We start from the raw sequence: 27,113 nt of genomic DNA, 5'->3' as shown, positions 1-27,113 counted from the left end.
GTGCGAGCCCGTTGGGGGACAGGTGGGGGTCACCCCCATGCCTCCCTCCCTTCCTCCTCCCATGTTGTCGAGGCCACCAGCTGGGCCTGGCAACCCACATCCCAGCCCTGCCAGAGTCATGCGCCTCTTCATTGGCCTCTGGCTCCTGGTCCTGCCCCTGAAGCCTGTCCACAGAGCAGCCAGAGAGTAGTGCCCCCCCATTCTGCCCTTGCCCCTCTTTCCCACCTTCACCCGCCCTGGCCTCGAGGCTGGGTAGTCTGGAGCCTGTCCTGGTCCCCTCCGTGCTCGCCAGCTCCTGCTCAGCCTGCGGTTCCCTGAACAAGGCCCCCGCTCGCCCAGGTCACAGGGTCACCTGGACACCACCTTTGCTGTTTCCGTGTCTGGAGTCTGTCTCCTGCACAGGGACATGAGCCCATGCCACACATCGGTGTAAGGTCAGGGTGTGCATGTGTGTGTGTGTACATGTGTATACCACAGGAGGTGGCTGAGGACATATATAATCATGTGTATGTGGTGCACGCATGTGTCCCAGCTCTGGTCCCTGATGGAGGTGGGTGCAGCAAGCACTCCTGGGTGCGCAGCCAAATCAGAAAACCTGCCAGGGCTGCCTTGTGCCGACGAGCAAGGGGGCAGTCAGAGGGTGAGGGGCGAGGCCATCTCGGGCTCTCCCTGGCCAAGCCTAGAACTATGTGAGCTTTGGAATAATGATACAGATTCTCATCCACTAATTAAAGGGGAAGTCAGTGAGTCCCCACTGAAGTAAGTAGGTAAGTGATGGCATATCTGAGTGGAAGCCTCGCATCCTGGTGGGGTGACCTGTGTGCTCCCCTAAGACAGCATCCTCGCCCGTGGGAAACACTCCAGAGTGTTTGGGGATCGAGGGTCATCACGTCTGCAAGGTGGTTTGGGAAGCATCATATCGAGAAGGGGGGGAGCGCCCTGACAGGGAGGACCCCTGGGGCTTGGTGGCTGTGGAGGGGGGGGTGGAGATCCCTGTGACCGTTCTGTGAGTTCGGCATGATGAGGTGTGAAGCCAGAACTTTGTGGCTGGAAGTGACCAGCTCGCCAGGCCATGTCCTCCTGCACAAGTCGCCCTGAAAACCTGGTGCACCCATTCACCGTGGCTCACTTGCCCAGCACACCTCCGTCCACTCATCCCGAAGCCTGAGCAGAGCCCTTGCTCCAGGCCCGCAGTAGACCATGAGCAGCAGGGATTTCAGCGTTGAAGTTCCTTCCATCTGTCACGCACTGTGCTGTCCCAGCTTCCAGGAGACACTCGCCCCAGGGCTGCTCGGCAGAGTCCACCTGGCCCCCGGGATGGGACACCCGTAATCCCACCGCCCAAGAATAAGCCCTGGTGGCATTGGCGGACCCCTGCCCTGTCTGCTCCCCAGCATCGTCAGGTTTCTACAGAGCAAAGTCAGGGTTCCTGTTTCATGAACGCTTATATTTTTGGTATTTCTTTCATTTGGTGTGAGCATTTCCCCATGCCTTAAATTTGACAGTATGCTTTTTGATGACAGTATGTCGTTCCACCCAGGCCACACCACCATGCTTCACGACCAGTCACTAGTTCTGTGGGAGCCCCGTGCCCCCTGACCTGTCAGTGCTCCGGCGCATGTCTGTCCCGCACACACCGTGCAGGCAGCCCTGCCTTTTCCTTCCCTTACAGTGAACTCCTCCATGTGGGTGAGCCCGCTAAGGGCATGCCCTTTCCAGGGGTGTCTCCCTACTGCCCCTGTCACCCAGAGGAACATCCTCCTCTCCCGGGTGAAGATGGCCACCTCACACGGCCCCAGCCAGCCTGGAGGGGCCACTGCCCCAGCAGCTGTCCAGGACTGTGTGCATCCCCAGAGCTCCAGTGTTACCGGTGCAGGGTAGGAAAGCAGATCCCAGGCCTCCCTGGAGGGCCTGATTCTGCAGACCTGCATGGGTCCCAGAATCAGCATTTTAATAGGCAGTCCCTCCGCCTGTCCTCCGCAGAGGGCCCGGGCTCAGAGCCCCAACACCCATGAACTGATTCTTTACCAAATGGGGTGAGTCATTCACCAACACCTAGTATGTGGCGGCCACCGTCCGGCACCCCAGTCCCGGCTCAGCTCTTGGCGGAAGTCTCGGCACCCCGGGTCCAGGGTAGGAGGAGTGGGAACAGGACTGGGTCCAAGCTCGGCCCTGACCCGCAGTGTCCCAGACCACAGTGTTCTCCGAGCTGGTCCAGGGGCTTGTCTAGGGCCAAGCACACCCCCCCACACACACATTCTGCTACAGACATTTCCTGCAGCCTGCCCTGGGTAGGAGACACCGGGGACAGGCAGTCTCGGAGGCTTGCTGGGGAGGGAACCTGGGACGGGCTGGGGTTCCAAGGACTGTGTGCTGTCCTCAGAAGTGAGGCTGGAAGAGTGGGAGTCCCAGGTGTACTTGGGGATCAGGGACATGGCAGGCCTGCATTTGGTGACTGCACCCCACCTGTGGCAGCTGTGGGGTGACCATGGACCCAACAGGGGCCAGAGAGGTGCAGGGTGGCCAAAGGAGGCCCTCTGACCAAGGTGTGGACCGTGTTCCAGAGCGCTAAGGCCTGGAAGGCCAGGAGGCAGCTGTTCAGGCTGGTGTTGGGCTTGGAGGGAGGGCACGGATGCCCTGGCAATGTGGGACTGCAGCCCAGTGGTGGGCACATCCAGGGCTGCTGGGAGACAGGCTGCGGTGTGCTGTAGGTGAAGCGAGTAGGTGGCTTTGCCAGGGAGGGGCACAGGGGCTGGTGTGTTCACAGAGAGGAGAGTGGTCAGTGGAGAGGGCAGGCAGCAGGAGGGACAGGACACGGGGCAGGTGCTCGGACACTCCAGGGAGGCAGCTTCCTCTGGAGGGGGCTCACGGGCTGGGCCCAAGGCCCCAGGCAGTGCCAGGACGCCCTGCAGGAGCAGAGGGCGGCCCCAGGGAGGCCCGGGCTGTGGCTGACAGGAAAGCCTGGACGCAGCAGGACGCACAGCCCCGGGGCCCATGGGCCAGGCGGGAAGAGGGCTGGCCTTCCAAGGCCATGCTTCCTGCTTTCCCACCCTTCAAGGAGTCCTGCCCCCCATCAGCCAACGGGGTGCCGAACCAGCTCAGATACGTCCTGGGGAGGCCAGCCTGGCTGTCCCCGGGGCAGCTCCCCCTCTTCCGTCCTGCCCCTGCCCTCCCTCAGCCTCGCGTGCTGGCCCCTGAGGCTGCCTGCCTGTGTGGGTGCTCAGCCCAGGGCCAGCCTCCTCCCCTTCCTGGGTGGGAAGGCAGCAGGCTCTGGGTCTGCAGGGCTCAGACCCAGGGCTGTGCCCAGGGAGCCCAGTGGCCCTGCCCTAGGGGCCCTGCAATGCCTCCAGCCCCCGCTGTGCTTGTGGGAGGAATCCTAATTAGCCAGAAAACTGCCAGGAAATAAAAGACATGCCTACATTTTTCAAAACAAGCTTATAAAAGGCCTCAGGGGCTTTATTGTTTTATTTTTGGCAGAGGAACCGAGACCCCACCCTTTTTGATCCCGCGTTTGCAGAGCGGGTGCTGAGGCTGCCTGGGGTCCCTGGCTCCCCTCCAGGCCGGCCGCCCCACTCGGAGCAGCCCCTTCACCCAGTGAGGGGCACCAGCTCCTGCCCCGCTTTCAGCTGGAGGTCACCCAGATTGTCCAGGACATTTCCGCTCTTTCCTGGTCGTATCCAAGTCGGAAATGCCACCAGCTTGGTCTCTGCTTTCTCCTGACCCAGGGGGGGCGGGCCCGGTCCTGCAGGAGAGGCAAGACGGGCCGTGCCCGCTGCTCTGCCCCCTCCTGTCCTCACGCCCCTGGCCAGTCACTGTGGCCCCCTGCTGCATGTAGCCTTGGGGTCTCCCCAAAGGCGTGGCCAAGGCAGCTGGCCAGGAGCTCCCCTCCCGGACCCTCAGCCTGCTCAGAGGGCTTGAAGGCCTCCTGCCCGCTGGGGAGAAGAGGGGACACCTGCAGACTGCCCACCCTGTGCTCAGCTCCACCCACCACACGCCTTGGAAGGCAGCTCGTGTGTGCGTCCCACCCTCTGTGATACCCAGGGCCTTGTTTTTCTCAGCAGCAGATGGACACCAGAGAGGCAGCCCCCTTGTGGAGAGGACAGCCATGCCAGAAGGAGCCCCCAGACCTGGGCTCTTGGAGGCCGAGGGAGGGCAGGGGAGGGCAGGGGTGGGCTGCAGGGGACGCGGAGCCGGAGGCCCCACCTCCCTCTGGGCTGGGCAGCCGGGCCACCCTCAGGCCCTCGGTGCCAGCTGGCCCAGGGCGCACTCGGCCCGGCACCACAGCAAACACCCAGGCCCACGGCAGGCCTCTGAGAATTCAGTGGCTGAGCAGCACACTGCGGAGCCAGCTTCTCTGAGCGCCCCGGGGGTTAGAGCTCAGCTGTTCGTGTAGGATATTCATCTGGTGGCTGGGGACATCTGGTGGCCGGGGGCTGGTCCTCTCTCCTTGTTCTCCATGTCTGTGCAGCACAGAGCTACTCGGGTGGGACCAAATAATTAAAAATTACTATTTTTTGGGCAGTAGCATTTGCCCCGAAGGAGGACAGGGACCCCAGTGGGGTCAGCGAAGGCCTGCGGCACTGCTCCCCGCACCCCACAGCACCCTTCCCCGGGGTGGTGGCACCCAGCCCTCTGGCGGGCCCTGCCCACTGTCCTGCCCCCACCACCGGATGTTCGGGTGCTCCCCAGGGGATACAGGAAGCCCTGCCAGGTTCCTGCCCAGGTGCCAGTGCCAGTGCCACTGCCTGCTGGCGCCCGGGCCCTCCCCCGCCTTCCCCCACATGGGAACAGGGCCGGCTTGTCCTGGCTCCTTCCCGGCCCATCCCGCCCACTGCTCTGGGCCCACACCCAGTGGGGGAGGGCGGCCACAGGGACAGCAGGAAGGAGAGCCGGACGGCCTCTGGGCCAGCAGGAGAGTGGCGGGCAGCGCGGCCTCTGCTCCGCACACACTGAAGAGCTGGACTTGCTCTTCAAAGGCAGGAAGGAAGCCTCAGCGGCCTCTGGCCACAGGCACAGCGGGATCCGGCCTGCTGGGAGGAGGGTGTGCGGGATGCAGGGTGGGACAGAGCAGGTGGCCCTGGCGGCCTGGGGACCCACACGCCCTGCAGGGGCGCCTCACTTCGGGCATTGCTCCCCACCTGAACCTTGCAAACTACGCCTCAGTGAAAGTGTGCGTTCTCCGCACCTGCTTCCCTCGTTCCAGATTGTGTTCAGGCTCGTTCACCACGTTTCATGGGGAGTCTTTGTCCATCGCACTGACACGTGACTCACGGACAGACCCCCCCAGTTTGCATCTCACTGTGGTGACATTCGGGGTTGTTCCTAGTCTCAGGCTGTTCACGATGCTGTTTGGGAAGATTCCGGATGCCTGTCCCGGGGCCTGCAGGGACACATTTGTGTAGATCCACACCTCGACGTGGCACTGTGGGGCTGTGGGGCGCACCTGCCTGCAGCAGCATGGGGGTCCCCGCTGCTGACACCTGGCAGCACGTGTTCTGGCTTGGCCTGTGAGCTGGTGTGGCGACCTGGCTTCACCTCTCTGGTCATCAGTGAGGCTGAGCACATCTTGTGTGTATCCACTGACTGTCGGACCTCCTTGTTTGCAAAGTCACTGCCATTCATGGCATCTTAGGGTGAACAGACATGCAGTAAAAGGCGTCCTCTTTATTCTCATGGTGAGAGGTTTTTATGCCTCATTTTAGAAATCATGTTGTTCTGCGACAGTGTTATTGCTGAGTTGTCTAGTCGTTCACACTGAGGTGTCTGTCGCACCTCAGTGGGCTTTATGCGTGGCAGGGCAGGTGGTCGGTGGCACATAGGTCCCCCATCTTAGGAGAGTGGAAGTCCTGCTGTGGAAAGGGCTGCCCTCCCTGGGGCTCCACAGCCCCCCCACTGTCTGCCTGAGTCACGCTCCCCTGGGCTTCCCAGGGTTGCAGGGCTCCTGTGGGGAGAGGGCATGTGCCTACCTGTTGTTCTTCCCAAGAGGGTCTTGGTTATTCGTGGCTTTGCATTTTCATATGAAGTTTGGAATTGGCTTCTCAAGCCACAGGCGCACACACACGTCTGATGGGATTTTTACTGAGATTGCATTAAACACATGGACCCCAACAAGCACCTGCAGAGGGACACAGAGCCCGCGGCAGACTGCCCCTCCCCATGACCCAGCCCCTTGGTCCCCCATCTGGCCGAACCCTGATTCTCACACGAGTCTGCCATTCCGTCAGGCACTCTGACTAATCGGACTGACCAAGGCCAGGACCAAACCTGCGATTTGTCTCACACTGAATTTACCTGAGGCTCCTGTCCCCGGGGCTCCAGGCAGCATGATGAAGTCCTGGGTGCGGGATGGCTGCCATCCCCGAGGTGCCAGGCAGCCGGCCGAGCAGAAGCCCTGGGAAGGCCAGCGGGTCCCTTTTCAGACAGCCGGGATGTGGGCTGCGGCCAGGCTTGTGGTCCAGCACGGCCCCTGTGAGTTCAGACTGCCCTGCCCGTGATGTATCGCTGATAATCACAGCGGCAGTGAGTGGGCGATGAAGTGGCTCTGGGGCGCTGGGGTGGCCACCTCATCCCAGTCTCAGCACCGGAAGTCTGGGCACCCTGCCTGCCCGTTGCCAGCCCCTGGCCCCCATGCCAGTGAGCCACTCTCCCCACCGGGCAGACACATGACCCCAGTTTGGGACTTGGCACCGCACTTGATTTGGTGGCCGCTGTGTCACCAGTACTTGTGTCCTGGATCACAAATACACCCCAAGGCGAAGGACGAGTTCACACGCCCGTAAGACTGAAACAGGGTTGTGCCGTCTGTGTTCAATGGGGGTGCCTGGGCCCACATCGCGGGTTAGGCCCGGGAGCTGTGACTGGTCATGTCCCCGCAGTTTTCCTGTGTTTGTAGCGCAGACAGTGATGCGAACCCGATACAGGTCAGGGTCGCAGCCACAGGTGCCTAACAGGTAGGATGTGGGGTGGGGCTTTGCTCCATGCTGGATCCGGGCACAAAAAGTAGTCACTGTGTTCCCAGCCATGAACCCCCAGGTCCCAGGCGGCCCCGCCCAGGAGCTCCTTCTGACTGACTCATCTCCTCCTCCCATGCCCCCTACTCACACCGAGACCTCCCACCTGGGGCATCCGGGTGCCTTCGTGTGAACTTTGCACACACTCCTTGAGCCCACCACCTTGACCCCCACGGGCCACCACAGATGACAGCAAGCTGTGTACTCAACCAAGGGCCCCGGTCTCCATGACCGGGGATTGTGTCAGTGCAGTGGGAGAATTCAGGTGGCCCAGCCAGAGCTCAGGTTGCATCTAAAGGCCCCTGTCGGCTGTGCTGCCCCCAAGGACGGCACCCACCCGGCTGGCCTGGGCTGTTGTTAGGAGCGAGATGCACATTATTCCAGCAGTGGGCAGGGTACAATCCCAAAGTTTTAAAACAGACCTGTATCACCCCATACCAGCCTCTGCCCTTCTGTGGTGGCTGTCACCCAGAGGCGGCCCAGAGGAGACGGACCCTTTCTGAGGGCGGCCACATCCAGCGAGCAAACTGCCTGGCCAAGGTGTGTGGACCAGGGCGGGTGCGTGGCAGAGGCGGGGTCTCCTGGCTGACTTGAGGGAGGTTGGTCCAGGGTTCAGTGGCACCAGATGCCCACGGTGAGTGGGGAGTGTGGAATGCTCATTGGACACTTGACCATCAACCACCCTGCTTGGCCTTTGGGACAAAGGGTGCTTCCTTGTCGGATGCAGATGGCCTGGGAAGTCATCGGGGGGGCAGTCATGTGGCTGGGGGTGCTGGCCGGCTGCGCCAGAAGGGCAGCACCCAGGCCAGGGTAAGTGGGACCCCCGTGGTGGGCCCGGGAGGGGTCCGGGTCCTCCGGGGTGGGCTGGAGAGCACGCCCTGGCTGTGGGGAGGCACGCGCAGTGGCCCCGGCATTTACGCCAGCAGCACAGACCCCGTCCTTCCACCAGGTCCAGGGCGGTGGCCCAGCTGCCATTTCTAGTTCCAGGAGGGACCAGGAGGAAGGGCACCTGGGTGACAGCTCATCAGTGGCTTGGACTCCGACAGTCCCTTCCGAGAACGCCCTGCCCTCTGGGCCCTGCAGGGGCCCCCCAGACTGGAATCAGTTTGCTCCCACAGGCAGGCCCCCAGGTGGGGTCTCTAGTCACGGGCTGTGCGCTTCGTGCCCGATGCAGCACGGAGCTGCCAGGGAGCCGGCCAGCCACAAGGTCTCTGCCCCACTGCTCGCCCCCGAGCAGCTGTAGGCAGTGCGTCGATGAGTGGCATGCCCCAGTACCAGCAGGCTTTGCCGACAAAGCCAGCCCAGGGGTCCAAAGCACAGCAGGGAACGTCCCTGTGGCCTGCTTGTGTGGGGCCTGGGAGCTCAGAATGCTGTTTGCTCCTAAAGGGGTGTGAACGCAGGCGCAGACAGAGCAGGAAGACCGAGGCTGTGCCCACGACGGCTGCCGTCCGGTCCTTCGCAGACGTCCACGGGGCCCTGCAGCCACCCGGAGTCAGTGCAGGTCTGGCCTGGTCCTCAAGGTGGCCTGACCCCCCAGCACACTGACTGGCCTTCCTGCAGGCCCCCCCGAGCCGGGGCTGGCCTGTCAGTGAACACGCAGGCCCTGAGGGACCCTCTGTGACTCGAGGGCCCACTGAACCAGTGCCGTCACTCGAGTGAGATACGAGGTCCCCCAAATAGCAGCTGCCATTTGTTCGTGTAAAACCAAGAGACAGCGTCTGTGTCATTCCCCTTTGGCCACCACCCTGTCGGGACCTTCCCTTGTCAGTGTTCAAGTTCAAGTGGACCCACCCCCGATGGGGACATCAGGCCCTCACAGGCCACACCCAGCTTCTGCCAGCTCTGGGCAGCCAGCACGGAGCGGGGTGCGGCTGGGCCCAGCCTGGAATAGGGGGCCTGGCCTGGGGAGCACCTCTCAGCCAGCTGCAGCCATCACCCCAATCCAGCAGTTTTTGCAAGAAGGGCTTGGAGGCATGGTGGGCAGTGCCCGCCCCCTCTCAGCTGCAGCTGCCCTGTGTGCGGCTTCTGTGCCGTCAGACATTGAGGCCGCGCAGCCCAAATCCCAGCCCCTGGCTCCTTTGAGCTTCCTGTACCCCCTGTAAACCTTGGGGGCACCAGGCGAGGCTCAGGGATGCAGGGAGAGGGGGAGGGCCTCAGGGGGGCCGATCCTTCTTCAGCTTCCAGGCCCCCTGTCCCCCTGTCCCTCTGTCCCCCTGCCCTCCCTCCTTCCCTCCTTCTGTCCGTCCTTCCTTCCCTCTGCTTCACTGAAATAAAATTCACATACCATAAATTCACATTGTGACTATTCAGTGGCTTTTCATGTATTTAGAGTTGTCCACCCATCACCACAGTCAATTCCTGAACATTTCCATTGCCCCCAGAGAAACCCTGCACTTAGCCGTCACCCTCCAGCCCCCAGCTCACCCCGACCCAGGCCATCGCTAATCCGCTCTCCATGTCGAAGGATCTGCCCATTCTGCACACTGCACGTGAATGGGGCCGCACAGCCTTCTGGGTCTGGCCTCTTTCACGGAGCTGAGCCGTGTTCCTGCGTGCTGAGCATGTATCAGGTCTTCACACCTCTTTGTTGCCAAGTGATATTCCATTGCTTTGGTTTATCCAATCCATAAGGGTTGGTTCCATTCTTCGGCTATTATGAATAACGCTGTCATGAACATTCATGTACAAATTTTGTGTGGACATGTTTTCATTTCTCTTGTGTATGTAGATACAGTCCTAGGAGTGGAGCTACCAGTACATAGAGTTATCCTGTATTTAACCATTTGAGGAAGTGCTTTTCCAAGCAGCTGCAGTATTTTACACGCCGCCAGCATGCATGAGGGGCCCACTTTCCTCGCCAACACTTGTTTTCATCTATTTCTTTGACTAGAGCCACCCGAGCGGGTGTGAAGTGCTATTTCACTGGGGTTTGATCGTTGCTTTCCCACCAGCGGTGAGAGTTCCTGTGGCCCCACGTCCTCACTGGCATCTGGCAGTGTCGGGGTCACGGGCTTTGACCATTCTCGTAGGTGTGTAGTGGCACCTCATTGTTGTTTCACTTTCTTTGCTCGTGCCTGATGACACTCGATGTGGAGCTTCTTTTCATATGCTTATTTGCCAGAGGTGTCTGCTAAGGTCTTTGGCCCCTTTTTTAATTAGGTCATTTGTGTTCTTATTGTTGCATTTTAAGAGCACTTTGTGGATTTTGGGTAATGGTCCTTATCAGATATGTCCTTGGCAAATACCCTCTCCCAGACTGCGGCTTGTCTTCTCCTCCACTGCACATTGTCTTCCACAGAGCAGAGGACTTTGATTTTCATGCAGTGCAGCTGAGCAGTTCTGTCTTTCATGGTGGTGCCTGTGGTGTTGTATCTAAGAGTGATCATGTGTTTTTAGTTATGTAAAAATGTCATTGCCATACCCAAGGTCATTTAGATTTTCTGCTATTATTCTCTAGGAGTTTTATAGTTTTTTGAGTCTTTTTTTACATTAAGTTCTGTAATCCGTCTTGAGTTCATTTTTGTGAAGGGTGTCGGGTCTGTGACTGGGTTCATTTTTCTGCCTGTGGACGTTCAGTTGCTCCAGTGCCATTTGCTGAGAGACTTATTTCTGCTCCACTGGTGTTGCCTGCGCTCCTTGGCCAAAGGCCGGCTCGTGCATTCATGGGGTCCATTCCTGGGCTCTCCGTTCTGCTCCCCTGGTCTCTGTCTGTTCTTCCGCCAACACCACACTTCTCGGTCTGTGCGCACTGACAGCGAGTCTCACGGTCGGGTGGTGTCAGTCCTCCGGCTTTGTTCTTCTCCTTCAATATCGTGTCGGCTAGTCTGGGCCCTTTGCCTCTCCAGGTAAGTTCTAGAATCAGTTCGTTAATATCCACAAAGCGACTTGCTGGGGTTCTGACTCAGATCACTTTGCATCTGTAGATCAAGTCGGGAAGAACTGACGTCTTGAAATGGTGATTCTTTCTATCCATAAACATGGAATATCTCTCCACTTATTTTGTTCTTCTTAGATTTTGTTCATCAGAACTTTGTAGTTTTCCTCATAGAGATTTTATACATATTTGACATCTCACTGCTTCCCATGTGCCTTGTATTCCCCTTTTGTACTCTCCATCTTTTTGTCTCTGTTCTAAATTCCGGGTGGTTCTCCTAACTTGTCTTCTAGTTCCGGTTCACTGATTCTTTCTTTAATTGAATCAAATCTGCCCTTAAATCTATCTAGTTCTTAATTTCTGATTCTTATTTGGTTTGCTGCTAGAATTTCTGTTTAGTTATTTAAAGTGGCTTTTTTAAAAATCAATTTCCATCCCTAATGATTTTTTCATCCCCATCTTTTTTTAAATCAGTTTTTTATGTTGTGGAAAATATATATATTACAAAATCTACCATCCTAACCATCTTTAAGTGTATAGTTCAGTGATGCTGAGGGCAGTCGTGCTAGCGGCCATCACCACCTCGTCCCCAGGACTGTCTTCATCTGAAACCCTCCCCTCGCTGACGCTGACTCTGCGTCCCCTCCCCCAGCCCTGAGCCCGCCATCTGCTTCCTGTCCCTGAGTCTGACTTCTCTAGGGAACACATATAAGTGAAGTCACACAGCGTTTGTCCCTTTTTGACTGGCTTATTTCATTTGGCATAATGTCCTCAGGGTTCGTCCATGTTGTAGCAAGTGTCAGAATCTCCTTCCATCTAAGGGTGAATAATATTCCATTGTATGGATAGAACACATTCTGCTTATTCATTCATGCATTGATGGAACTCGAGCTACTCCCTCCTTCTGGCCATTGTGGATGATGCCATCATGAACCAAGGTGCATACATATCTTTGACTAAATTGTGTCTCCCACCCAGGAAAAAAAATTCTTATGTTGAAGTCCTAGCCCCCAATGTGATCTTATTTGGAATGGGGCATTTGGGGAGGTAATCAAGGTTTAAGGAGATCACAAGGGTGGGGCCCTGATCCCCTGGGAAGAGGCAGAGACACCAGAGAGCCCCCTGCCCCTTGGAGTGGAGGAACACAGCAAGAAGCCAGCCATCCACAAGCCAGGAAGAAAGGTCTCGCCAGAGTCCAACCCTGGTGGCCCCTTGATCTCGGACTTCTAGCCTCCCAGCTGTGAGAAAATAAATTTCTGTCATTTAAGTCATTCTTCAGTCTGTGGCATTTTGTTACGGCAGCCCTAGGGGACTAACAGGTGCACACCCAGAAGCAGAATTGCTGGATCATAGGGTAATTTTATTTGCAATTTTTTTGAGAAACTGCCAACTATTTTCCACAGTGGCCGCACCATTCCACATTCCCCCCACAGTGCACTAGGGTAACCGTCTCTCCACATGCTTGTCGACACATTATTGCTGTTGTTCTGAGAATAGCCAGCCGTCCTAGTGGGTGTGAGGCGGCGGCTGGTGGCTCTGACTTGCCTTTCCCTGTTGATTAAGGCTGTCGAGTGTCTTCTCATGGGCTTGTTGGCCGCTGCTGATCTTCTTTGAAGAAACATCTGCTCAAGCCTCCTGCCCATTTTTTAATCAAGTATTTGAATTTTTTGTTGTTGAGTTATAGGAGCTCTCTATGTATTTTGGATATTAATCCCTATCAGATACATCATTTGCAGGTATTTTCTCCCATTCTGTAGCTTGCCTTTTTACTCTACTGAGAATGTCATTTGATGTACAAAACATTTTTAATTTTGATGAAGTCCAGTTTGTCTAGTTTTTCCTTTGTTGCCTGTGACTTTGGGGTCATAGCTAAGAAATCATTGCCAAAGCCAATGTCATGAACACTTTACCACATATTTTCTTCTGAATTTTATATTTTTAGCTCTTATGTTTAGTTCTTTGATCCATTTTTAGTTAATTTTTTAAATAGCGTTAGGTAAAAGTCCAGCTTCATTCTTTTGCGTGGGGTCCAGTTTTCCAAGCACCATTTGTTGAAAAGGCTGCCCTTTCTTTGTTGAACGGTCTTGGTGCCACTGTCAAAATTCATTTGACCGTATGTGTGAGGGTTTATTTCTGGGCTCTCTATTCTAGTCCATGGTTTATATGTCTGTTCTTATGCTGGTACCACACTGTTTTGATTACTGTAGATACGTAGTAAGTTTTGAAATCAGGAAGTGTGAGTCTTCCAGCTTCATTCTTTTTCAAGATTGCTTCGATTGTTCTCTTGATGAAATTTTTACTTGCATTTGATTTCTTTGAACATAGTAAGCCGGGTTATTTTATAGCTGGTGCCCCTCTCAGGAACCACCTTAACCCCAGGCCCAAGCTTGAGGCACCCTGGATCGTGAAGGTGAATGTAAGTCTGCACAGGGACCATTTGCTAACTGTGTCGGGGAGACTCGAGTCCCAGCTGAGGGTGAGGTCATCACGCTCCCCACCTTGAATTATACTGAGCTGGGACAGTTCTCTCTCTTTCCTGCCACAGGGCTACTAAAATTGCAGGTCTGTTTTGCAGCTGTTGCTCTGAGATCTGCAGATGTTCCCACTCGGGAAAAGGAGCTGCGTGTGCTGACGATTCGGAATTGGCCCTTCCTCACTTGTGTGTAGGCTCTTTGGGGGTTTTAGGGACGGGGGTCTATCTATCTGCATCTGTGTTGGTCGGGATTACAGAGCCCTCAGCAAAGGGCAAGTTCAAAGGATTTTTTTCTAAAAGCACAGTTCTGACCACAGTCTGGGTATCTGGAGCAAATCGTGACAGTCTAGACCCTGACTCTGTGGTCATGAACTCATTCAGCCCAGCCCAGCATGAGGCCAGAACTAGGCTAAGAACCAGAGCCCTGAGAGCCAAAGGCCAGCTTTCCCTGTGGTTGCACAACGAGGGAGTGGCGGGGTCAGCACTGCAACCACGTGGCCATGATTGCAGAGGTGCAGCTCCACCACCTCTGCTCAGGAGCTCTCTGGGGCTCCCCATGCCTGGACTGATGGGCACAGACTCCCCGTGGCCTCGCTGGCCACTGCCCACCCCCACCTCCGCTCTGCAGTGTGCATGCCTCCTGCTCCCCCTTCCAGAAGTGGCTTGGAAGCAGGGACTCTGTCCTGCCCTTCTGAGGCCCCTAGTGGGACAGGGACCACGGAGCTGGGGCTGTTGGGCTGGCCTGCACACCCTGCCTGCTCACAGCCGGGGCCCACTCTGGGGGCTCCCCACCCCCACAGTGCCAGACAGGCCCGGGCACTCACAGGGCACTGAGCACAGCAAACAGCCTGTGCCCCCAGCACGCGTTCTGTCCTCGAGTGGACAGAGCAGGCTGAGGGACCTGTGTCAGGGACCAGGTACTGTCAGCCTCTCCTGGTGATGCCCTGACCAAGGCCGGCTCTCCCTTGGAGGGTGACTGGGGGGGTTTGGGGAGGCCATCGGCCATCTGTCTGCTTGCCATCCCCATCGGTCCCTCTCTGGCTTTCCGCCCGGACAGGTGAACAATAATGGGATCGTATCCTTCCTGAAGGAGGTTTCTCAGTTCACCCCAGTGGCCTTCCCCATCGCCAAGGACCGCTGTGTGGTGGCAGCCTTCTGGGCAGACGTGGACAATCGGCGGGCAGGTGACGTGTACTACCGAGAGGCCACTGACCCAGCCACGCTGCACAGAGCCACGGAGGACGTCAGGCGCTACTTCCCCGAGCTCCAAGACTTCTCTGCCACCTGGGTTTTCATAGCCACCTGGTACCGTGTGACCTTCTTTGGAGGCAGCTCGTCTTCCCCTGTGAGTTCCTGGGGACGGGAGGATGTCCAGCCGGGACCCAGGGTCCCCCTGCAGGGCCCCCCGCCTTGCTGAGGTGGGTCGTAATCACTGGTCCTGCCAGAAAAGGGAAAACTGGGACAGAAGTTACTTGCTCAAGGTCACAGAGCTGGGTTGGAGGAGCCTCAACCCTCCCTGGGCCTCCTGGAAACACCTGCCTCCAGGAAAAGGCCTAACGCCCCGATTCAGGGGCTCACACGCTAGGGAGATGTGGAGGACGTTAGGATGGGGTTTCTATTTGGAATTGGTCTGTACTTGAAGCGTAAAACAGGAAGTTTATTGCTTTACACTCTGCCCGTTGATAATGCCAGACAAAAAAAATGCAAGCCCAGAATAACTGCCCTTTGCTCAGGTGGTCAACTTGGCAGGTGGGTCCCCTAAGACAGCAGCTGTCCCCTAGAACACCTGTCCTGGGCCGATGGATCACTGGGTCACAACCCGGTCGCTACAGAGGAGGCACTGGGGTGCAGAGTGGCATTTTCAGAGCCTTTTGTTGGTCCATTTAATGAACATGTGTTTAGGGGCCCCCCCTGGGGGCAGCGGTGTGCTGGGCCCTGGGGAGACGCCCTGGACCGAGCAGGCAGGGAACACCAGCTCCTGGTTTCTGGCAAGGCCTGTACCCAGGGCCCAGTGGGGGCTCAGGGAGCAGTGTGGGGGGACAGAGCCCAGGAGAGGGACGAGCCCATGAGCGGCTGCTGCCAGACTGAGCTCTCGCAGCCAGGACAGAAAGAGAAAGCTGGCAAGTGTCACCAGGCACCCAAGGGACGTGTCTTACCAGGAGTGGGACAGTGAGCAGGAGAGGAGAGCTTTTCCTGCACACGCTACCACAAAGAAATTTTCACACTACTGGACTGCTGTTCACGTGTCGCCCACTATTTGGAGGTTTTACTTGTTTTTCCTTATCATCAAATTTTAAGAATGTCTTTGTAACAAAAAGAAGAGAGAAAAACATACAATCCACTGCCAAGAGATAACTCCCGGTAAACACTTCTTTCTGCATCTTAACCCACTTTAAAAAATAAATAGAACCACCTAGAACGCACTGTCTGGTGGGTGTTTTCACTCAGCAGGATCATGGGCACTTCCCCACTCGTGTAAGTCCTTCCATACTATTTTTAAAACCGCTGCTTCGCCTCTGCAGAGTCATTTCACCTCTTAGCTGTGCAGACAGACGGGCACAGAGCGCCTCCTGCACTGACAGAGGGACCTTGATGTTCTGTGCTCAACCTGGAAGTGCCATCAGGGCGGCACGTCCCTGCGAGGAACCAGCCTGTCACCCTGGGGATCTGGAAGCCCTCTCCCGGTGGCACCCCCGGGCACAGGGTGGCACCAGAACGAGGTGGTCGGGCTTCCTGCACGGCCCATCTTGGCTCACAGAGCCCGCACGGCCCGCCCTCCTCGTGGGAAGCTGGTTCCCTGTTGCTCACTTTCATGTGAGTGAGGAGATAAGCTGCACGAGTCCCCACTGTGTGCCACCCTGCAGACCAGCCCGCAGCCGGGCAGCACTTAGGCCCCAAGACCCACCCTCTGCCCTGAGCTGTGCACTGCTCAGCCTCGAGTTGGTGGCAACATTATATCCCTGCATGAGTCTCTAGAGGGGAGATTGCTGCTTGTAGGATTCCAATTTTCTCCCCCAAACAGTGCCCGCTCACACTCATATAGGCCACATTCTGCATGCCCATTTCCCGGTACCCCTAACGGAGCACACTGTTATTTTCCTTCCGTGCTCTCTCCTGGTGTACCCATTCGTACCCTCTGCCAGTTTTTCTGCAATTGCTTTGGTGTTTTTATGACCTGGTGAAGTGCTACTTGAATTAGGGGTATCAAGTTTTATCTGCCATGTATGTTATAAATACGTTTTTCACTTTGCTGTTTGCCATTTGATTTGACCTTATGGCACTTTTTATATTCAGCACTTTCCGTAGTCAAATGCATAAGTTTCCTTTTTGGTTTTTGCAGTTAACAAACATCATGTTTAAACGCCCTTCCCCAAGATGCTCCACACACTCACCTGTGCTTCTTCTAGGACTGCAATGGTTTCATTTACAACTTTACTTGGTTTGGGGTTCATTTTCATGAGTGATATGAAGCTCTAATTTTACTGTTTTTAGAGTTTCCTATTTGTCCCAAGACCCTTTCTGAAACAGCCCACCCTTTGCCCAGTCTGAAATAGTATGTATCTCTTCGTACACGCTACCGGCTTACACATACATGGAAGACTTCCCCAAAAACCCTAAAACTTAATTAGTAAAAACTGCTTTTCCTTGATTCCTCTTTTTATCTTTCCCTTTTTTCTTTTTACATTTTTGTTCATTTCACACGAGGTGGTTTTGCAGATTTGACCATGAAAGCACTGGCCCTCTGTGCCTCCTGCCCCTGCAGGGGCCAGCGGCTGCTCCTGGTGAGGGCTTCCCTCACTCACAGAGCCAGTCTCTGGGGACCGTAGGCCCTGGAGGCAGCCGAGGGTGGGGGTCACTGTGGGCCTGCTCTGCGGCTGGCCATCCAGCTGGGGAGGCAGACGAGGGGTCAGTGGACAAGGACAGTATGTTTGGAGCTGGCAGACAGGGCGGGGCCTTGGAGCAGGGAAGAGGGGACACGGACCCTGCTCAGGCCCCACTCCTTGGCAGGTCAACACATTCCAGACCGTGCTTATCACTGACGGCAAATTCTCCTTCACCATCTTCAACTATGAGACCGTCACGTGGACCACAGGCACACATGCCAGCAGCGGGGGCAATGCCACTGGCCTGGGGGGCATCGCAGCCCAGGTAGGGCCCCTGCTCCCTGCGACTGGGACTGTCATGAGCCACTAAGGCAGGTGGGCATCCCCACATGGGACTGTGTAGAGGCCATTGCGAGGCTTTCCAAGGCCTCTCGGCCAAGAATCACAAGCACATCCTCAGGCGGGAGGCCCCTGTATCCTGGCCCGTGGTGCCCTGGGGGAGCCCTGTAGGACCAGTTGCTGCAGCACAGAGGCCTGGGAGGTGGTCACCGGCTGGCCTGAGGTCTGGCTTGGGCCAGGCCAGCAGGAAGTCCTGGGTGTGGAGGGAGAGGTCAAGGGCAAGCCCCCAGGACCTGCTAGCACTCCTCACTGCTAATGCCCCCACCCACTCCCTCCTGGCCATCTGCTCTCTCCTGAGGTCAGACTCTGGCTCCCAGCCCTGAGGGGGAGGCCCGGAGGCCAGGCTAGGGCCCCTGGAGTTGGGGGAGGTGGCAGGGCCCAGCGTGTCCCAGCCGGAAATGCTGTTGGCCGGTGCCAATCTACCTGGGAGGCTGCTGATGGGCAGGGACTGTGCAGGGGGAGGCGAGGGTACCCCGAGACCCGCAGAGCTGACCAGCTTATGAGGCGGCCTCCCACTTGATCTCTTTGACCCCGGCCACCCCGGAGAGGTGGGTCTCCGCACCTGCAGGCAGAGCCTTGGACCCCGCACGCACCTGCCCCCGCTCTCTCCCCGCCCACCCCCAGGCCGGCTTCAACGCGGGGGACGGGCGGCGCTACTTCAGCATCCCCGGCTCCCGCACGGCGGACATGGCGGAGGTGGAGGCCACCACCAACGTGGGTGTGCCCGGGCGCTGGGCGTTCAGAATCGATGATGCCCAGGTGCGCGTGGGGGGCTGCAGCCACACAAGTAAGAGGACGGAGCGAGAGCTCGGCGCGCGGGGTGCATGGGCTTAGGGAGGGGGTGACAGGCAGGGGCGCATGGGGGCGACACGGGGCGGCCGGAGTGACCCTGGGTGGTCCGGGCTCACCCCAGAGCTCAGTGTCCTCCTGCGGGGGCCTTCCTGCCTCGGCTTGGGGTGGGGGTGGGGACAACCTGCTGGTTTGCAGGGTGAAGGAGAGGAGCCGGCCGCCCTCCCCGGGCCCAGGCGTCCTCGCCGCCCCACGTTCCCACGCCGCCTCCTTCCTGCTGGGGCGCTCCGGGGCCTCCTGGGAGGCAGGGCGCTTCGCACCTCTCCCCCATTTCCACCCTGAGTCTGCTGCTTGGTGGGGCCTCAGAGTCTGACAACCCGACCATCTATCCAACGGGAGGGAGTCCCCGACACGCAGGGTTCCTTCCAGCCCAGAACACATGGCAGATGGCGACAGGGCCAACCGCAGGGCGATCCCTGGGCTTTGGGGACAGCCCACGCTGGCTGGGCAGGATGTGGTCCGGCCCCCACACCAGGTGGCTTGGCGTGGGACCCATCCAGACAGGCAGGAGCAGGTGTGCGCTCCCAGGGCGGGGGTCTAAGGGGGCCTGGGTCCAACAGAGGCGTGCCTACTTGGAGGGGGTGGGCAGGCGGCACCAAGCCCTGGGGATGGCGCCTGAGACAGAGGAGAGCCAGAGCTGCCCAGGTGCAGGGACACCAGACAGGCCGCAGCCTGAGTCTGACTTAGAGGGCGGGGCTTCTCAGGGCAGGGGGCCCAGGAGCTGGGGATCTCGCCAGGCCGCCTGCCCTGTCAGCCGGGCTCCGGGCGCTTCAGGACACATACCACCACTTTGACAGCCACTCCTTTGGTGCGGGCGGAGGGATGGTGAGGGGTACAGAGAGGTCTGACTGCTTGTCACCTGCCAGTGGCCAGGAGCTTGGGTTGTGGGTTGGGAGCAAGGTTTGGGTGCAGGTGGGGACTGCTATGAGCTGTGTGTGGGCAGGTGTGGGTGTAGGTGTGGGTACAGGGGTGGGTAGATCCAGGCTCACCTGCAGAAACTGCAGCTTGTGACCCGGGGTGGGGTCCTCAACAGGGGGTCCAGCCAGTCCCTTGGGAGGCACTCCCCCACACTGTCCAGGCTTTGGGGGAGCAGACGGTGGAGGTACTGCTGGGCCCTCCAAACTAGCCCACAAGGAGGCCCTCAGTGCTGCAGGGGAGGGACCAGCCCCATGGGTCCCCATTGTCCAGGTGGGACCCTGTAAGCGCAGGAGGTGGACCCTGTGCATTCTTGGGGCAGGAGGCCTTATATACACATCCGCATTCCCAGAAGGGATGTTGGTTCACACCTGGGGGCAGTGCGCGCACATCCGGAAGTCTAGCCCCAGGAAGGCTGGGTCGGCAATGGCTGGTGCAGACGGACGGCCACCCTCAGTGCAGGGCAGCCAAGCCCCAGCAGACTAAGTGACAGCGTGGCTGAGTCCCGAAAGACACCCACAGCCCTGGTGGTGTCCTGGGCCACAGGTCGGCAGGTTCCAGCAGCTTTGCCTCTCTGAAGAGGTCCCGGGGCTCCGTGAGCCAAGCCCTCTGGACTGCCTGTTGGGGTCGGGTGGCCTCCGGGAGTGCCAGGAGGGGCCCCTGAGCGACAGCAGCTTGAATGGCTTCGAGTGGGCAAGCCGCCCACTGCACACACAGCGACACCGGAGGGGCGGCCCCGCAGGCCCGGTCTCTAACTATGGCAGCGCCGGAGACAGACTGCAAACCCCCAGGAGGGTCTGAGGGTCCCTGGTCCACCAACCCCAGCGCAGACACACCGGGGGATCCCCTCCTGGGTCCCCGGGCATTCCTTCCCTTCCCCGAGGAGCGCTCACATTTCCCTGTCTGCCGGGCATCACTGGGGCCCTGTGATGGACCGAAGAGATGGGGAGATGCTTGGGGGGACAGGACGCCAGGAAAGCCTGCCCGCGTGGACGTGCAGGCAGACAGCAGTCCCCCTGGGCGCCCAGCAGACATGGGAAGCGGAAGCCAGCTCAGCCACCTCGGTGCCACGGTGGCTCTGCAGAGTGTCCTTGGGTCAGGGGAGGAGAGGGTGACGCCCGTGCTGCCGTGCCCACAGCCTCCGTGTGCCTGGCCCTGCGTCCCTGCCTCAACGGGGGCAAGTGCATCGATGACTGTGTCACGGGAAACCCCTCCTACTCCTGCTCCTGCCTCTCGGGCTTCACAGGGAGGAGGTGCCACCTGGGTGAGTCCCCCACAAGGGCCCCAGGCCGAGGCTCTGTCCCTGCGGTACAGGGGACGTGGGTGGGGCCCCACGGGGGGGCAAGCGCAGGGACCACCGGGTGCCGCAGCCGGGGGAGCGGGCGGGGCTCGGGAGGGCCAGCTTGCTGCCCCCACCCCAGGGCGGGGCGCATCCTTCCCAGCCCGGCTTCCCCCACTGAGGCCCCAGCGCACCCCATTTTGCAGATGTGAACGAGTGCGCTTCCCACCCGTGTCAGAACGGCGGGACCTGCACACACGGCGTCAACAGCTTCAGCTGCCAGTGCCCGGCTGGCTTTGGGGGACCCACCTGTGAGACAGGTAGGCGGAACCTGCCAGGCCCCATGGTGTGGCTGGCTGCAGGGCAGCTGGGACGGGCCTGCCAAACCAGGGGGCAGGGGGCAGCACCATGGAGCATCAGGTCGCCGTGCCACAGAGGGCTTGGCACCGGGCATGGGCAGCCAGCAAGGCCCAAGGGGACAGAGGCCCAGGCCCCAGAGGAGAGGGCCCTGGCACCGTATCCAGGCTGGAGCAGGGCCTGAATGAGGGCGGCCCTGGCTGTGCCTGGACCCGCCCCGAGGCTGGCCTGATGGGGCCACAGGGCCTCTGAGGTTGGCCAGGGCTGCTGCAGGGCGTCGTCCACCCTCCAATCTTAGTCACAGGCTGTGTCCTGGACCTTGCTGGGAGGAATCCAGATGGTCCCCAAGTCCCATCTGTGCAGTAGAGTCGCCATGTGGTACCAAGGGGTGTGAGCACGGCAGCCAGTGCCAGGAGGAGGGTGGCTCCGCGGTGTGCACCGACTCCCCCACCCCAGCCTCTTCCTGCCTGCACCCCCAGAACCTGAACCCCAGCAGCTCCTGGCAGGAGTGCAGCTGTTCCTCTCCAGTCTAGGCACGACTGGGGTCCCCCTCAAGACACCCCTTCTGCTTCCAGACTGCTCCCCACACTCCCTGCCTGCACCCCTTCTGAGCCTGGCTCTTCTGAAGCAGACCTGTCGGATGCAGCCTCTGCCACCTGCCTTGTACCTCTTTGGGGCCCCCGAACCCTGGCCCTTCACCCACCTGGTGAAGGAAGGCAGACCACCAGTCCTGTCCCCAGTCTTTTTGTGGGAAGCTGCTAGGGGAGCCCAGTAAAAGGAGCCCCTTAAAATCAAAGCACCTTGACCCCCAGTCCCTACCGGGCTCTGCCAGACACAACAGTCCCCCTAAATACACTTACTGATGTGTAACCATTAACTAGAAACACACAATACGTTCAGTTGGGTGTGCACAAACAGCAGCGCGTCAGTGTTTGACGTTGCTGGCTGCCGGAATGTTCTAGTCTACTCCAGAGCATGCGCGCGTCCCAGCCCAGTGAGGCCCCAGCCCCCAGGCCCTCACCGAGGCTCGCAGGCCTCAGGACCCGCTTCAGCCCCCAGAGCCCGCAGGAGCCGAGCAGGAGGCCAACACCCCGGGCGAGGGCGGACAGAGGCATCTCACCCGCGGGCCATTCGGGCCCCTCCTGTACCCCCGGGCATCATCCACCCTCCAAGCTTAGTCGCCAGCTGTGCTCCGGACCTGGCTGGGAGGAATCCAGCTGGTCCCCAAGTCCCATCTGGACAACACTTCTCCCCGGGCCCGCCTGGGAGAGAGGTGGGCCGGCCCGGCACCCACACACCCTCCTTCGGCCCCAGCCGCTGAAGTAGACAGTTCCTGCGGGCTTTCTGCTACCCGGTCGGGCCCCACGGCCTGACACGCTCCCCAGTCAACCAGCCACGTTGGGAGCAGGGCTCCGCAGAAACGCCCGGGCGCCACGGCCAGGACCCCAAGGGCCTCCCCCTCCTCACTTGCAGTACAGTCGCCATGTGCTACCAAGGGGTGTGAGCACGGCGGCCAGTGCCAGGAGGAGGGCGGCTCTGCAGTGTGCGTGTGCCCAGCTGGCTACACGGGCAAGGCCTGCGAGACAGGTGAGTGCCCCCCAGGGCCACAGGGCGGGGGGGATGAGAGGGGGCCAAGGGCTGGCTGCAGCCAAGACCCTTCTCCGCTGCCCCAGAGGTGGATGAATGCGGCTCTGGCCCGTGCCTGAACGGGGGAACGTGTGTGGACCTGGTGGGGAACTTCACCTGCCTGTGCACAGAGCCCTTCGAGGGACCCCGCTGTGAGACAGGTAGCTCCCTCAGCCCCCTCAGGCCACATCGGTTTTCACAGTCACCCATCCCTTCTCCCTCACCATCCACTGGGCTGAGCTTCTGTCTTGGGGTGAGGGTTCCCCACCCCTCCCTGCTTCCTGCCCACCTGCACCTATGGCCTGGTGTTGGCTCTGCACCCTGTGCTGTGTGGGGCTGAGCGGTCTCGCCTCTGGGCCTGGGCTCATCTGTAAAGGGCAGGGATGGATGGCCACACTCCAGGCCCCTCACCTGCAGGGAGACGAGCGAGCCCTGGGAGTCAGGGAGAAACCGAGGCAGAACTCCTGTGATGAGCTCTGCTCGTCTCTATTCCATTTCCTGGCTGTGACTCATAGGTCAGTTCAAAGGCCAGCAGGACTCTACGTCCCAGGGTGGATTCAGGGCCTTCGTGCCTGACACTGTCCTGACCTGCAAGGCTTTGCCCTGTCCCACAGCAGCTGTACACAAAGCATGAGAGCTGCTCTCCAGGGAGATGCTCAAAACAAACCATTCAGGTTTATTTTGAGTCTAAAACCTTAGGAAGGAGGTTATAGTTTGCTCGTACGTGAGGCGCAGGTGGACACTGTGCCCTCCATCAGACTGTGGCCAAATGGCCACACGCAGGGAGGGCTGGGTGTGGAGGGCGGGCAGGGGCAGGCTTCAGCTGCTTGATTACAAAGAGCCATCTCACCCAGACTGTCATCTAAGCATCAGTGTGTTCAACTGAACTCGTGTCAGAAAACCAGGTAAATGACTTCAAAAGATCTTGCTGAGAAAGTGCACTGGGCAGAAGAGTAACCCGATGAGAGCGAACAGACCTGGCGCCCCAGTCCCGACGTCGGTGCATCGGCCGCCCTACACGGTCAGACCTGGGCTTCCAGCCAGAGCCAACCAGAAGTGGGCCAGAGATCAGAGATCATAAAACAAGAGTATCTAGTGTTCTGCTCTGGCCAAGAAGAATGAACTGCTCTGGGACTTCTCCTCATTATCACCATCAACAACCAGAAAAACAGATAAATATATGAAACAACTGTTTTCAGCCACTGGACAACAGACAGCATGGGATTGTCATCCCTGAGGGGAGGGGGTGAAGTGAGCCTGGCAGCTGCCCCAACGTCTGCCTGGGGATCTGTCCAGGCTGCTGTGCAGGGAGGTGGGGGGACCCAGACTCCAGCAGTTCCTCCGAGTCTCTGAGTCGAGGAGACAGAGATTTGAGTTCAGTGGCTGGAATTTGTGGGAAGAATACCAGCAAGCATGGAGCTACTGAGGGGGAAGGAGAAGGAGAGAGAGCATGAGACCAAGCTCTGAAGATCTGTAGAGGGACCCTTCAGTCTCTGCAGTGCAGGCTGTGTGGCGTGAGGTCCTCCAGGCTGGGGGAAGGACCACTGGGAGCAGTGAGTCAGGCAATTCCTGAAACTCAGACAGTGCTGGGGACAATCCACCTCTCCACCAGCTGGGGTGGAGAGATTCCTCATACCCAGGGCCAAACCAATACCAGGTAGAATTCTTGATGGGGTATCACCTTAGCAGTGGGGATAAACTAAAGGCTAATTTGACCTGCCCTAACAAATCTTAAAGTTTGAAAGGATCAAAGTGATCCCAAGTAATTTAGGCATATGCCAGAATAAAATCCCACACTCTTTAAAGGAACATAACCAAACCCAGGATCCTGGAATTATCAGGCTTACTAAGAATCAAGAGTATATGACCCACAGCCAGGAGAAGAATAGATCAATAGAAACAGACGGTGGAGATGATAGAATTGCCAATGTTTATGAATTGAATTAGGAATGTTTGATCATCTGTTATGAACATGCTCTATATGCTCAAGACTGTTGAGGAAAAAAGACACCATTAGAAGTAGAACATGTAAAAAAAAAGAAACTTCTCTAGATGAAAATAATACAGGAATTTAAAAAATACACTGGATGGTTTTAACAGCAGGTTAGACATTGCAGAAGAAAAGACCAGTGAACTTGAAGAGAGAGAGAGACAAACAACTCAACACGAGCACGGGGAGAGTGAGACTAAAACAAAGAACAGTGGCCTTCGGACGTGTGTCACGCAGTCTGGGGTGCCTTTGTTTGGAGTCCCGGGGAGGAGGGGGCTGGAAGGGTACACTAAAAGTATATGGAGAAGTAATAGCCAAACGTTGTATAAATTTGACACAAATTAAAACCCACATGTCCAAGAAAAGCATGAGGAAAACTGCACGAAGCCACACATTATCAAATTGCTGGAAACCTATGACAGAAAATCTTAAAATCAGCCAGAAGAAAAAGGCCCAGTACTACAGAGAAAGAATAACGCACTTCTCATTGGAAGCAACGCGAGCCAGCAGATGGAGGGGCAACGTGTTTAAAGCACTGAAAGAAAAAAAGTCAGCCTAGTAGTATATACCCAGAAAAACTGTCCGTAAAAAAATAAGGTGAAATAAAGATTTCTCAGACATCAAAAACAGAGAATTTGGCACCAACATATCTGCATGACAAGAAATGTTAAGGGCAGTTCTTTAGACACAAGAAAGATGATACTAGATGAAAATCTGGATCTACACAGAGGAATGAAGAGTTCTGGAAGTGGCAAATATATGGGTACTTCTTTTTCATCTCTTTAAAGATAACTTAAAAAATATATAGAAATGGTGTTTATAACATAAATAGAAATAAAATGTATGACACCAATAGCTTAAGGCAGAATGTGCAAGCTTTTTCTGTAAGGGGCCAGATATCAATATTTTTGGCTTTTCAAGCCATGTGGTCACAGTTATCCAACTCTGCCACCGTAATGCAAAAGCAGCCAGCCATGGACAATATGAAAATGAATGGGCATGGATGTGTTCCAATAAACTTTTTTTTTTTTTTTTAACTGACAGGCAAGATTTTGTCTGTGGGCCACAGCTTAGCTGCTTCTGGCATAAAGGATACGGGGGGAGAAAAGGAAGCATGATATTGTAAGATCCTTACCTTGTATTTGAAGGGACATAATATTGCTTGAAGGTAAACTATTATAAGTTAAAGAAATACATTGGAAACCATAGAGCAATAAGTAAAAATAGAATAATAAACAGTTATAGCTAATAAGCCAATTGTGGAGAAAAAATGGGATCCTAAAAATACTCAACCCAGAAGGCAGGAAAAGAAGAAAAAAGGAACAAAGAAGAAGTGGGACAAATAAAAACAAATAGTAAGATTATACATTCAATACAATCACATGGCTAGTTACATTCAAATGTAAAACTGTTAAACACACCAGTTACAAAGCAGATATTGTCCAAATGAATTGAAAAGCAAGAGCCAACTGTATACTGTCCACAAGAACCCTACCATCAGTGTAAACTCACAGATGGCTGTAAGCTGGCAGAGTGGGTTTCCGGTTCTGAGTTAGAGGGAGTAAGCGCGCTGCACCCCGTCCCTCCCACCGAATGTGGCTACACAGCCTGGGCAGAGCGATGGAGTAGCTATCCGAGGACTCTGAAAATAAGTAGTGGCAAGCGGACTGGGGAAGAGGACTGAGCTTCCAAGTGCCACAGAATCGGTGGTGAGTTCACCATTTTTCCCCTCTGGTATCCCCCCTGCCTGGACTTAAGGTGACCCCAAAAACCAGAAGTGAGCATCAGCATGGACAAAGAGGGAACTCCAGGAGAAGCCCTTGAGTCAGACTGAAAAGCAGAGCCAACGGTGGCAGCAATGGGGGAGCCCTCAGGTGCCTAAAACTGACAAGGGCTGGGGAACCTTCCTCTCCAGTTGGAGGTGCTACGGCCTCATGAGGGTGGGCAGACTCCCACTGTTTCCCCCTTTCTCTGTCCTTCCACCCCTTGGCCCCAGAGTTGAGTACAGTCTCAGGAAGTATGCAGCAGAGTGGGGCGATTAAAACTCCAGTGTTCTTGCCAGAAGACTAAAAAGTGTGGCCCCAGAGAACTGGAAAGCACCGGGGAGACTGGAGAGGGGGATCTTGGGACAGCAACCCTATAATGTTACTTATGGACTTCTGAGCTCCCTTAGTTGGGCCCGTGGACTCTGATCCAAAATATCAAAAACAGTACCATTTATAATAGCTTCCCCCAAATTGAAAGACTTAGGTATAAATCTAATATGACATGTACAGGATCTGTATGCTGAAAACTATAAAATGTTGATGAAAGAAATCAATGAGGACCTAAGTAAATGAAGAGACATACCATGTTCATGGACCAGAAGGCTCAATATAGTAAATATGTCAGTTCTCCCCAAGTTTATCTATAGACTTAATATGATTCCAACCAAAACCTCAGTGGGTTTTTTTGTAGTTGGAATTCAAACTTTATAGGGGTTTGAATTTTTCCGAATTTATAGGGAAAAGCAAAGGA

At 57.0% G+C, this 27,113-nt stretch overlaps 1 protein-coding gene across 16 annotated transcripts in view; it reads left to right on the top strand.

Annotated features, from left to right (window-relative positions):
* Positions 1–27,113, top strand: part of SNED1 (sushi, nidogen and EGF like domains 1) — a 74,084-nt gene that overhangs the window by 3,731 nt on the left and 43,240 nt on the right. For 15 of the 16 annotated variants that reach the window (XR_005058906.2, XR_005058905.2, XM_037009580.2 and 12 more), the window contains exons 2-8: positions 14,415–14,702; positions 17,366–17,506; positions 18,205–18,367; positions 20,483–20,608; positions 20,830–20,943; positions 22,454–22,567; positions 22,654–22,767. Coding sequence is in view for 14 of the 16 variants with exons in the window: in XM_037009580.2 (XP_036865475.2) it covers positions 14,415–14,702; positions 17,366–17,506; positions 18,205–18,367; positions 20,483–20,608; positions 20,830–20,943; positions 22,454–22,567; positions 22,654–22,767 (1,060 nt within the window). In the remaining 2 variants the exon portion in view is untranslated. The remainder of the gene's footprint in view (positions 1–14,414; positions 14,703–17,365; positions 17,507–18,204; positions 18,368–20,482; positions 20,609–20,829; positions 20,944–22,453; positions 22,568–22,653; positions 22,768–27,113) is intronic. The other variant, XM_037009572.2, reaches the window with a different exon arrangement.

Source organism: Manis javanica, chromosome 12 (genome assembly GCF_040802235.1).
Source record: "Manis javanica isolate MJ-LG chromosome 12, MJ_LKY, whole genome shotgun sequence".
NCBI lineage: Eukaryota > Metazoa > Chordata > Mammalia > Pholidota > Manidae > Manis > Manis javanica.
Note: the sequence above shows the minus strand (reverse complement) of the source record. Positions and strands in the feature narration are given on the sequence as shown.